General features: G+C 42.2%; 1 protein-coding gene across 1 annotated transcript in view; it reads right to left on the bottom strand.

Annotated features, from left to right (window-relative positions):
* Positions 1-9,266, bottom strand: part of nfx1 (nuclear transcription factor, X-box binding 1) — a 94,724-nt gene extending 85,458 nt beyond the window's left edge. The window contains exons 1-2 of the mRNA XM_063043852.1: positions 9,070-9,266; positions 4,215-5,246 (exon numbers count right to left, since the gene is read on the bottom strand). Coding sequence (XP_062899922.1) covers positions 4,215-5,246; positions 9,070-9,100 — 1,063 coding nt within the window. The 5' untranslated portion in view covers positions 9,101-9,266. The remainder of the gene's footprint in view (positions 1-4,214; positions 5,247-9,069) is intronic.
* Between the last annotated feature and the right edge of the window lie 3,298 nt (positions 9,267-12,564).

Genomic DNA, 12,564 nt, shown 5'->3' with positions numbered 1-12,564 from the left:
GACTCATTGATGTTAGTTCATTAGGACTCTCAGAAACCACAGTGTATCTTGGTAAGAACTTCACAAAGATACCAAAAATTGCTCTTGTAATAGATTTCAAACAAATAAACTAAAAAACTGGAAGACACATTAAAGAGCAAAGCAGCCATTCTGAAAAGTAAATATTTGTATAGTAATGTACACTTTAGAAATTCTTATCTAAGAAAATTTAAATTCCCTGCTTTTAGAATTTCTTTTTGGCTAGGTATTTTGGTGTGCAGTAATTATGCGCAGTACAGAGTTAGAAAAACAGTTGGTGTTCCTTTAACCAAGATTTTTCTGGCATTTAAAGCAGGACTGCTTTGTAAATATCTGAAATTTAAGTTTGTTCTTGTGATTTCAGTTTCATTATCACGAGAAGGCCATATATATCGCAGGCAGCAACACTGGGATTTCTACAATAAGTTATATATTCAGAAAAATCCTAAAGACATTATCAGCCTCTAAATAAGAGTAATTTCATTCATTGCTTTCACAAACTCTAGACCTTCGTCCTATTAAAAACAGGATATGATAGAAAGACACAGTAAGGAACACAGCATCAGTACAAAGGAAAATAGTATCACCCATATCAATGAGGAAAATTGAAAAACAAGTATGTATTAATTTGAAGAAAGGGATAGAAACATAGAAAATAGGTGCAGGAGTAGGCCATTTGGCCCTTCGAGCCTGCACCTCCATTTATTATGATCATGGCTGATCATCCAACTCAGAACCCTGCACCAGCCTTCCCTCCATACCCCCTGATCCCCGTAGCCACAAGGGCCATATCTAACTCCCTCTTAAATATAGCCAATGAACCGGCCTCAACTGTTTCCTGTGGCAGAGAATTCCACAGATTCACCACTCTCTGTGTGAAGAAGTTTTTCCTAATCTCAGTCCTAAAAGGCTTCCCCCTTATCCTCAAACTGTGACCCCTCGTTCTGGACTTCCCCAACATCGGGAACAATCTTCCTGCATCTATCCTGTCCAATCCCTTCAGGATTTTATATGTTTCAATCAGATCCCCCCTCAATCTTCCAAATTCCAACGAGTACAAGCCTAGTTCATCCAGTCTTTCTTCATATGAAAGTCCTGCCATCCCAGGAATCAATCTGGTGAACCTTCTTTGTACTCCCTCTATGGCAAGGATGTCTTTCCTCAGATTAGGGGACCAAAACTGCACACAATACTCCAGGTCTCACCAAGGCCTTGTACAACTGCAGTAGTACCTCCCTGCTCCTGTACTCAAATCCTCTCGCTATAAATGCCAGCATACCATTCGTCTTTTTCACCGCCTGCTGTACCTGCATGCCCACTTTCAATGACTGGTGTATAATGACACCCAGGTCTCGTTGCACCTCCCCTTTTCCTAATCGGCCACCATTCAGATAATAATCTGTTTTCCTATTTTTGCCACCAAAGTGGATAACTTCACATTTATCCACATTAAATTGCATCTGCCATGAATTTGCCCACTCACCCAACCTATCCAAGTCACCCTGCATCCTCTTAGCATCCTCCTCACAGCTAACACTGCCGCCCAGCTTCGTGTCATCTGCAAACTCGGAGATGCTGCATCTAATTCCCTCATCCAAGTCATTAGTATATATTGTAAACAACTGGGGTCCCAGCACTGAGCCTTGCGGTACCCCACTAGTCACTGCCTGCCATTCTGAAAAGGTCCCATTTATTCCCACTCTTTGCTTCCTGTCTGCTAACCAATTCTCTATCCACATCAATACCTTACCCCCAATACCGTGTGCTTTAAGTTTGCACACTAATCTCCTGTGTGGGACCTTGTCAAAAGCCTTTTGAAAATCCAAATATACCACATCCACTGGTTCTCCCCTATCCACTCTACTAGTTACATCCTCAAAAAATTCTATGAGATTCGTCAGACATGATTTTCCTTTCACAAATCCATGCTGACTTTGTCCGATGATTTCACCGCTTTCCAAATGTGCTGTTATCACATCTTTGATAACTGACTCCAGCAGTTTCCCCACCACCGACATTAGGCTAACCGATCTATAATTCCCCAGTTTCTCTCTCCCTCCATTTTTAAAAAGTGGGGTTACATTAGCCACCCTCCAATCCTCAGGAACTAGTCCAGAATCTAACGGGTTTTGAAAAATTATCACTAATGCATCCACTATTTCTTGGGCTACTTCCTTAAGCACTCTGGGATGCAGACCATCTGGCCCTGGGGATTTATCTCCCTTTAATCCCTTCAATTTACCTAACACCACTTCCCTACTAACATGTACTTCCCTCAGTTCCTCCATCTCACTGGACCCTCTGTCCCCTACTATTTCTGGAAGATTATTTATGTCCTCCTTAGTGAAGACAGAACCAAAGTAATTATTCAATTGGTCTGCCATGTCCTTGCTCCCCATAATCAATTCACCTGTTTCTGTCTGCAGGGGACCTACATTTGTCTTTACCAGTCTTTTCCTTTTTACATATCTATAAAAGCTTTTACAGTCAGTTTTTATGTTCCCTGCCAGTTTTCTCTCATAATCTTTTTTCCCCTTCCTAATTAAGCCCTTTGTCCTCCTCTGCTGAATTCTGAATTTCTCCCAGTCCTCAGGTGAGCCACTTTTTCTGGCTAATTTGTATGCTTCTTCTTTGGAATTGATACTATCCCTAATTTCCCTTGTCAGCCACGGGTGCACTACCTTCCTTGATTTATTCTTTTGCCAAACTGGGATGAACAATTGTCGTAGTTCATCCATGCAATCTTTAATTGCTTGCCATTGCATATCCATCGTCAATTCATTAAGTGTCATTTGCCAGTCTATCTTAGCAAATTCACGTCTCATACCTTCAAAGTTACCCCTCTTTAAGTTCAGAACCTTTGTTTCTGAATTAACTATCTCACTCTCCATCTTAATGGAGAATTCCACCATATTATGGTCACTCTTACCCAAGGGGCCTCTCACGACAAGATTGCTAATTAATCCTTCCTCATTGCTCAAAACCCAGTCTAGAATAGCCTCCTCTCTAGTTGGTTCCTCGACATGTTGGTTCAAAAAACCATCCCGCATACATTCCAAGAAATCCTCTTCCTCAGCACCTTTACCAATTTGGTTCACCCAATCTACATGTAGATTGAAGTCACCCATTATAACTGCATGAAGATGAAGGCTGAAGATAACAAATGGAACTGTCTGTGATAACAGAAGGCCAAAATTGTTCAGGTGATTCAAAGTGTGTTGGTTCCTTTCCAAGAGACTGTGATTGATTGTAACAGATCAGTCTGGAGAAACGTAAACAGTGGAAGATGAATGAGGGAGAAAGTGCAATGTGAAAGTAAACTGCAGAAGCAGCTGTTGCTGAAAATCTGTCAGAAAAGAATGCTGGAAATGATTAACAGGCAAGGTAGTATCTGTACAAAAATTTTAAAAAACTGAACTTGTGGTACAGGCGGATGACCCTACTTCAGAACTGCTGAGTTCTGGCAAGCAGAAGATGTTAACAGAATGGAAGCAATGAACTCAGTTTTCTGTTGCAGGGGCCATGAGGTGCCCAAAAGAAAGATGAGGCGCTGTTCTCATTGTTGGAGGTCAAAAGCAGGAAGGTCACAGAGGGAGTGAGGTGGAGAATAACAAACAATTTTAAGGTCAGGGGCCCCTCAAACAGATATAATGGAGGATGCTAACTTTCTCCTGAATTTTTTAATTTGTTTCTGTTCCAGATTCTCAAACTAATTGCTCTTCCTCCCCCAAAATATCATCTATTGGCTTTTCCACCAGTTACATTAAATCTATATACTCTGGTTCCCTGATATCGTTGCAGGGATGAATTGAGCCGAAGGAACTGTTTTACAACTCTTAAGAATCTATTGGGAACTCCAAGGGTGCTTATAACCTACCATAGTAACTTAATAAACTGTGCATTTACTACATCCAAAGCTTTTCTTTAAAAAAGGTTCACTTAACCAACTTCCCCACATAATTTTGCTGTAACTAGAAGAAAAAGTACATAACCCAAGACAACATACATTCTTCTGCAATATATAACAATTTCTATCTTTGTATGCCTTCAACATAAGATAGACTGGAAAGTGGGAGGATGAAATATGGTTTCAAATACCGAGAAATGCAGTAACTTTGTTACATTGAAAGTGTTCTTAAATATGGAAAGTGTTCTTAAATATGAGTATTTTAAGCAATGATATTTAATAATCTAACCTGTGTGAGTCTCTTTACTCTTGTGCAATTCCATTTGTTTCTTCCAAAATGTTTTCCTTCCAGAATCAAAGGACCTTTTTTGCAGATCTTGCCGTCGTTTCCTTCTGTCCACTTCATTCACTTTCCACGATTGTGTTCGGTGACTCAAACGCTCCCTCAAGTTGGGATTCACTCTTTCCTCACTTATATCAGCCTTGGCATCCAAATCTGAAGCAGTTATTGAGCAGCCTGAGCCTATGCTAACACTGTCTACACTTGAACTTTTGTACACTTCATCAACAGCATACTCTTTGCCCCTCGAGAATCCCCTATAATTGTTCTTACTTCTCAGAAACTTTCTTTGTGATTCTTCACCATCCTTATCTATTCTTGTAGGCTCATTAAACATTTTTGTTTGGTCATCCTCCAATGGGTAAGCATTTTCAGTTATTTCAGTGAATTTCTTTCTAAATATTCTACTGTCTTTTTCAAAGACTAGTCTTTCTCGAGTGGGTTTATGCAAATACAGATTCATTTTTTTTGGTTTAGCACCCCTTTGACTTTCTGGCTCACACCAATTTTCTTGCTCCATGTCATGAATCTTGTTTCTCATTGAATTTGCTCCCGTTTCCATTGTGTTTTTCTTTACAGAATCTTTCACCACTTTTTTCTCAGTTGGTTGCATAAGGTTTTCAGCAGTATCCCTCTGTGAGTCATCAGTAAATGACATTTCTCCAGAACAAGACTTATCATCTTTTATCCGGTGACGACGCTGATTTTGGAAGCTGTGCATACCTGCTTTAGGTTGGTTAGTCCTATGCCCCTCAGGGCCAGTTTGAGAATTCTGGTTTGGTTCTTCATAATGGTTTCTTGACTGCTGGCAATATTCCCTTCTGTGTGTCAACCCACAACGATAACTTCGAAATGGCTGCTGTCTTGATGGTGGCATGCATGTGTTGTTTCTGCTAAAATCCTCTGAATTCTTGTTCTTTTGTGTTTCTTTAATTTCCCGAGGAATGAAATCTGCAGCATCTGGATTTAGCTCCAACCCACCTGTTGGATAAAGTTTCATATAAATCGTAAATTGTAGGATTCATGCAGGCTATTGGAAAGTCCCTCTCCAAGGAATTAACTCCTTAATAAAATTGAAATAACACGGCTAGTAGCACAAAGAATGAAAAGTTGAAGTGATTTCAAAATAGAAGTTGAGCTGTTAGTTTATGACATTTTTCTGAATACCTCAGTAATGTAGGAGTACATAATAAGAAATTACGGGATTAAAGAAACAATGGCAGTATGGATACAAATACTGATTAAGGATGATTGACTTGCTTCAAAACAGGGGTACCAAGATAGAAGTATTTCCTCCAGGGTTGACATTTACACTCTTGCTCTTTTTGAAATATATATTTATATGAAAGTTATTGATATCCATCATATTATAGTTAATACCAGATATAAAAAAAACTATAATTTGGCAAATTCAAATCCCAGCATCGCATCTAAGGAATTTAAATTTACTTAATTAACTTTTTGAATGAATAATAATCTATCTTTTGAATTGTTGCATCTAGTTTACTGATAACTTTAAAGAAAAACTGCCAACTAATTATACAATATCGAGAGTCTAAAGTCACATTAATGTGGGCGATTCTGAATTGTAAAAGCTGCACTCCTAAGAAACTCATTATAGAAAACATAAAAACAATTGCATCATGGGAAAATTGAGACTTCCCAAAAACACTTTCTATTCTACTTCGTAATTTCCAAAGTAATGTTCTAGTCCTGATCAAATAGTTATACCATTTTCAGTTTGTGCAATACAAATAGTGTTCTCTAATTCATCAATCCTGTTATTTTCAATTTGTATTATGTGTTATAGCAGAAAAACTACAGTGGATTCCAGTTAATTGGGACCAGTACTTACTGGCCTAATTAAGTGGCTGCCCAATTAGCTGAAGTTTCATGAAATAGTTAAAAAGGTACAAAAAAAATCATTTAACTGAGTAACAAATTAAGTATTTAAATTAAATACATAACAAATTAGAACACTACCAACTCTATTACAGTCATAAAACTGTGTATTAGTTATCCACCAAGGAACTCATCCAGTCTATGCTGTTGCATATGGAGTGTCCAGGGAGGGGTGCACCTCCAGTGAAGGGGCTTGTGTCCATTCTGGGGCGGCTCACACACCTTCGGTCCCCACCGGGTACTCAGCTCTCACCTGTGGCTCCAAGTATCTGTCTGCATGTGACAGTGGCCACACCCTAGTACACTGCTTCAGCAGGTGGGCTAAACCAGGTGAGGGCATCTGGCAGGCCTCATAAGCCAGTAAAATGGGGACTTGCCTCTCCTAGCATATGAACACAAGCACACACAACTGACACTAATAAGAAACTGTTCAGCATCGGCATGTCCCAAATAAACAAAGGAAACTTTGGGTATTTTTTTTCTATTAGTTTTTGTTCTTAGAGTTGTCCCAAATAAGCAGCTGCCCTGATTAACCGATGGCCCAATTAACAGGGAGTCCATTTATACAAAATGTACAACATTTTCAATTTCACTGAAAATGGTTACCCTATTTTTCTACCCAAACCTGAATTTATCTAACATAATGTGATACAATATGCAATACTATTTTCCTCTATTTGGAAATACTTGAAATTATGTCGATTTTGAGATGCCATGTAACATCACTGAGTTAATTTTCTTGGCAGCAAATCGTTTTGCAGTTTGGTGATCAGGCTAGCAACATTAAATGTAATCTGGCTAAGACTCCCAAAAGTCACAAATAAACTGCAAACTTCGCCAACTCATCCTGCTTTAGATTTCACAACTCCTACATTCTTAATCTCCAATTGTTGCCATTTGATCACATAACTGTTATTCCTCTTAGTCACCTTGTATCTCAGACATCCCTCTCTTTCCTATCCATCGCACAACTTTACAGGCTTGCTTTTAAGCAACATACATCAAAGTTGCTGGTGAACGCAGCAGGCCAAGCAGCATCAATAGGAAGAGGTGCAGTCGACGTTTCAGGCCGAGACCCTTCGTCAGGACTAACTGAAGGAAGAGTGAGTAAGGGATTTGAAAGTTGGAGGGGGAGGGGGAGATCCAAAATGATAGGAGAAGACAGGAGGGGCAGGGATAGAGCCGAGAGCTGGACAGGTGATAGGCAAAAGGGGATACGAGAGGATCATGGGACAGGAGGTCCGGGAAGAAATACGGGGGGGGGGGGTGACCCAGAGGATGGCCAAGAGGTATATTCAGAGGGACAGAGGGAGAAAAAGGAGAGTGAGAGAAAGAATGTGTGCATAAAAATGAGTAACAGATGGGGTACGAGGGGGAGGTGGGGCCTTAGCGGAAGTTAGAGAAGTCGATGTTCATGCCATCAGGTTGGAGGCTACCCAGACGGAATATAAGGTGTTGTTCCTCCAACCTGAGTGTGGCTTCATCTTTACAGTAGAGGAGGCCGTGGATAGACATGTCAGAATGGGAATGGGATGTGGAATTAAAATGTGTGGCCACTGGGAGATCCTGCTTTCTCTGGCGGACAGAGCGTAGATGTTCAGCAAAGCGGTCTCCCAGTCTGCGTCGGGTCTCGCCAATATATAAAAGGCCACATTGGGAGCACCGGACGCAGTACACATCTACGCTCTGTCCGCCAGAGAAAGCAGGATCTCCCAGTGGCCACACATTTTAATTCCACATCCCATTCCCATTCTGACATGTCTATCCATGGCCTCCTCTACTGTAAAGATGAAGCCACACTCAGGTTGGAGGAACAACACCTTATATTCTGTCTGGGTAGCCTCCAACCTGATGGCATGAACATCGACTTCTCTAACTTCCACTAAGGCCCCACCTCCCCCTCGTACCCCATCTGTTACTTATTTTTATGCACACATTCTTTCTCTCACTCTCCCTTTTCTCCCTCTGTCCCTCTGAATATACCTCTTGCCCATCCTCTGGGTCCCCCCCCCTTGTCTTTCTACCCGGACCTCCTGTCCCATGATCCTCTCGTATCCCCTTTTGCCTATCACCTGTCCAGCTCTTGGCTCTATCCCTGCCCCTCCTGTCTTCTCCTATCATTTTGGATCTCCCCCTCCCCCTCCAACTTTCATATCCCTTACTAACTCTTCCTTCAGTTAGTCCTGGCGAAGGGTCTCGGCCTGAAACGTCGACTGCACCTCTTCCTATAGATGCTGCCTGGCCTGCTGCGTTCACCAGCAACTTTGATGTGTGTTGCTTGAATTTCCAGCATCTGCAGAATTCCTGTTGTTTGTGCTCAAATTCTTTTTCCAGCTGAACCTAATGCTGCATAGCTTCCGAATACTTTATGATCCCTAGTCAAAATAATCTAAGCTTCATTCACCAAAACTGCCCGAATCTACAAATTCACGGCGTAAGAAATATATAAACAACAAAACTCAACTATCATTCACGCCATGGCTGAAAATCCTCGGCGACACTGAAACCAAATCAAGCTATTTATTTTTGCCTGTTCTAAAATGACATTCAACCGAAGGGGTGCATATTCATATTTAAGCTTCACAGAATCATTCCAACTCACTTAGGTAATTATTTTCGTCATATTCTTACCCTACTTCTCCTTTATAAGGCATTTAACGTTTGACTGAATTCTTGATTGGATTTTCTACGTTTGTGGGCCGTAGATTTACACTATTGCTTGATACATGGGAATACTGTAATCCGTCCACGTCACCCACCCTATCAAACCTCTTCATAGTCTTAAAGGCTTCATACAAAGAGGCATTTCACGGTTTCTGCCGGTGAAGCTGCTTCCGGAGACAGCATCACCAAGCACCGCGACCCGCTCGGTCCGGCTCGGCCCTGGCCCTTCATATCATACCTGGTGCCTCTCTCGCTCTCGGCTCTGCCATCCTCCTCGGGACTACCGTTCACATCCTCCCGTGAATCGCCAAAACACCCTCAGGGCTCTGCTCTCGGTTCCAACTAATGAAACCCGACCCCAACAGGGGCCGAGACAGAGAAAAATAAACGACGGAAACCTGCACCCCTTTCCCTATCCCTCCCTCGCCGCTTACTCGGCATGCGCTTGGAAGGTCAGTTGGCGTCGGCGCTGCCGCAAGAGGCGCTGTCGGCGGAAACAGGCAGCAGCAGCGGCGGTAGCCGCCTGTACCGGAACGCGCGGTTATTGTCGAACCGGTGCTGTAAAGTACATATACGTCATCATACTACGTCGAGATTCGTTTTCGTGTGGGCTTTTACCAAAAACTATGTAGAAACACAATAGAATCAATTAAAAACCGCACACAAGACAAACGACCAATGTGCAAAAGACAAAAAAGGTGCAAACAAAAAAATACAGGGTACTAATAAATAATTAAGCGATGAATATCGAGAAAATGAGATGAAGAGACCTTGAAAGTGAGTCCACAGTTTGTGTGAACAGTTCAGTGTTGGGGCGAGTGGTTGAGTGGGGGTTATCCCCTCTGGTTTAAGAGCCTGGTGGTTCAGGGGTAAGAACTATTCCTGAACCTGGTGTGGTGTGAGTCCTAGGACTCCGGTACCTCCTTCCTGATGGCAGCAGTGGGAAGAGAGCATAGTCTGGATGGTGGGTTCCTTGATGCACATTGCTTTTTGTAGATGTGCTCATTGACGGGGAGGGCTTTACCAGTGATAATGCCTATATCAATTGGCAGCAGATAATGCCAATGCAAAACTTTGCAAAACCACACTCAGTTTACCAGTTATTGAGCAGTGCCAACAATCGCATTCTGGGCTGTATCCATTACTTTTTGTAGGATTTTCTGTTTGTGTTTCCATACCAGGCTGTGATGTAACTAGTCAGTATACTATGTACTGCTCACCTATAGAAGTCAAAGTTTGTAGGGACGCTTTAATTTCATTGGGCAAAATTCACCCAGACTGTTAAGGGTTAAGTTTGCCATGTTACATTCTACATTATTATGTTTTGGGGGTGCGGTTTAGATATACACACACTAGGGTTGCCAACTGCCCGTATTAGCCGGGACATCCCGTATATTGGGCTAAATTGGTTTGTCCCATACGGGACTGCCCTTGTCCCATATTTGACTGCTACTACTCTGTAATCACCAGAGGGCATGCTTACAGACAGATCCTAGATCTGATACAACAGCGTGTGTGCGTGTTACATGTGCTGTTGACGCCACGCACGAGTGATTCACCTGTCATCCAATCGCAGGCCCCCTTATGCACATCAGTTGTGTGCTATATTTTGCCAATTCCTGCCAAAACAAAAAGTTTCAGTAACGTCTGGTGTTGTTCGGTCGGTTTGGCATGTGCCAATGTGGATAAGCCTCCAAAAAAGAAAAGACTGTGCAGCTATAACAAGCAATGGGAAGCAAAAAAGATGTGGGTTAAGCCCGTCAGCAGTGACTCGATGTCGACGAAGGCCTTCTGTACTTTATGCCGTCGGGAATTCTCAATTGGTCATGGAGGTGAGAATGACCTAACTCAGCATGCTTCCACAGAAGTGCACAAGAAGGCCACACTAGCTAAAGGTGCAAGAAATATTGGTGCATTCTTCGTGAAATCTCCTGTGGAAAATGACAAAATCGTCGCAAGTGAAGCCTCGTATGTGTACCGTACTGTTAAACACGGACTCAGCTACAACAGCACTGACTGTCTTGCTAAGCTCAACAGTGCTTTGTTTAATGACTCAAATGTTGTGAAGAAGATGCACTTGGGAAGAACGAAAGCTGAGATGATTACAATGAATGCTTTAGGACCAAAGACTATGCGGGATATTATGGATTATCTGTCCCCGACTGAAGAAGGTGAGCCCGTGTATTTCTCAGTTGCCACCGATGCCTCAAACAAGGGGGATAGAAAAATGTTTCCAGTGTGCGTGAGATAGTTCTCTGTGTCTGATGGAGTGCAGTGTAAGTTACTTGACTTTTATGAAGACTGATGAAACTGCAAATGGCATACATCAAGCTCTGATGAGCTGTCTGGAAAAGTATGAACTGGATATTAGACACGTCACAGCCTATGCAGCAGATAATGCCCATGTAAACTTTGGAAAACACCACTCAGTTTACCAGTTATTGAGCAGTGCCAACAATTGCATTCTGAAAGCTAATTGCCCAGCTCACATAGCTCGTAACGCCTGCAAGCACGCCTGTGATCAGCTGTCAGTGGATATTAAGACAATTGTTCTAAAGGTCTACAGCCACTTCTCAATATCTGCTTCCCGAAGAGGGGAACTGCGTTCATTTTTTGCCTTTGTTGATATTGAGTGGCGTGAAATTCTGCACCGTGTGTGCACACGATGGATCTCTCTTCATCCAGCTGTTGAACGGCTCCTGTAAAGCTGGCCAGCTCTTATGTCATACTTCAGGTCCCTTGAGACCTGTCCTGTGGCACTGAAGAGGATTTTTGAGGATGAAGAAAAAACTGGAGCTACTGAAATTTACCTGTGCTTTTTCCACAACCTGGGGTGTGTTTTTGACCAACTCGTAAAAAAGCTGGAGGAAACAAAACTCTGCATCATAGATGTTTACGAGGAAGTCCGAAAGTTCAAAATGAAGATGCTTCAGCGGAAACAGGACAGCTTTTCTGTATACCAGACCAAGCAGCTGCAAAGTGCCAGCGCAAAGGTCCAAGCAGCAACAGGACTTTGTGAAGTTCTGTGACTCAGTCATTACATACATTGACAAGTGGTTTGATTTCTCAGCAGAAAGTGTAAAGGTGAAACTGAAACCGATCGCCCTCTGTGAGGAGCTCTCCTTCACTGACCTGGAGCAGGTGGTGGCTGCCCTCAAGATGACAGAGACAGTCAATATGGACCAACTATGAAGAGTTTTGTGCTAGCCGGGAGGAAATACAGAAAGCCAGACAGGATACGACAAAATCCACCAGTGAGAAGTGGGTGGCAGTTTTCCAGAACATAAGGAAAGCTAACTTGATCAACATGTTCAGGATTGTCTCATTTGTTCTCAGTGTGCCAGGCTCAAATGCCTTTGTAGAGAGGATCCTCTCTCTGATGACCATGAAATGGTCAGACTCAAGAAACAGATGCAGCACAGAGCTGATCAAAAATGAACTTCAAATATCTGTGAGCTGTGACTTGTCATGTAAGGACTTCTGTCTGGCTGTGCAAAAGGACAAAGGACTACTTGAATCAGTCAAGAGCGGCAAGAAATATCCATGGAAAAAGCAGACTTGGTGAGTCCCCCCTCTTTTCTCTTTTGCAGTGATTATATGTCTACTCTACAGGCACATACAGATAGGGTTATTTGGTGTTATTTCATGTCTGACTATGCTCTGTATTATGCTTTGTTATAATTTGGTGCTACATTTCATATATAACACTGAAGATATGTACACATGGTTCATA

Source organism: Mobula hypostoma, chromosome 3, assembly GCF_963921235.1.
Source record: "Mobula hypostoma chromosome 3, sMobHyp1.1, whole genome shotgun sequence".
NCBI lineage: Eukaryota > Metazoa > Chordata > Chondrichthyes > Myliobatiformes > Myliobatidae > Mobula > Mobula hypostoma.
Note: the sequence above shows the minus strand (reverse complement) of the source record. Positions and strands in the feature narration are given on the sequence as shown.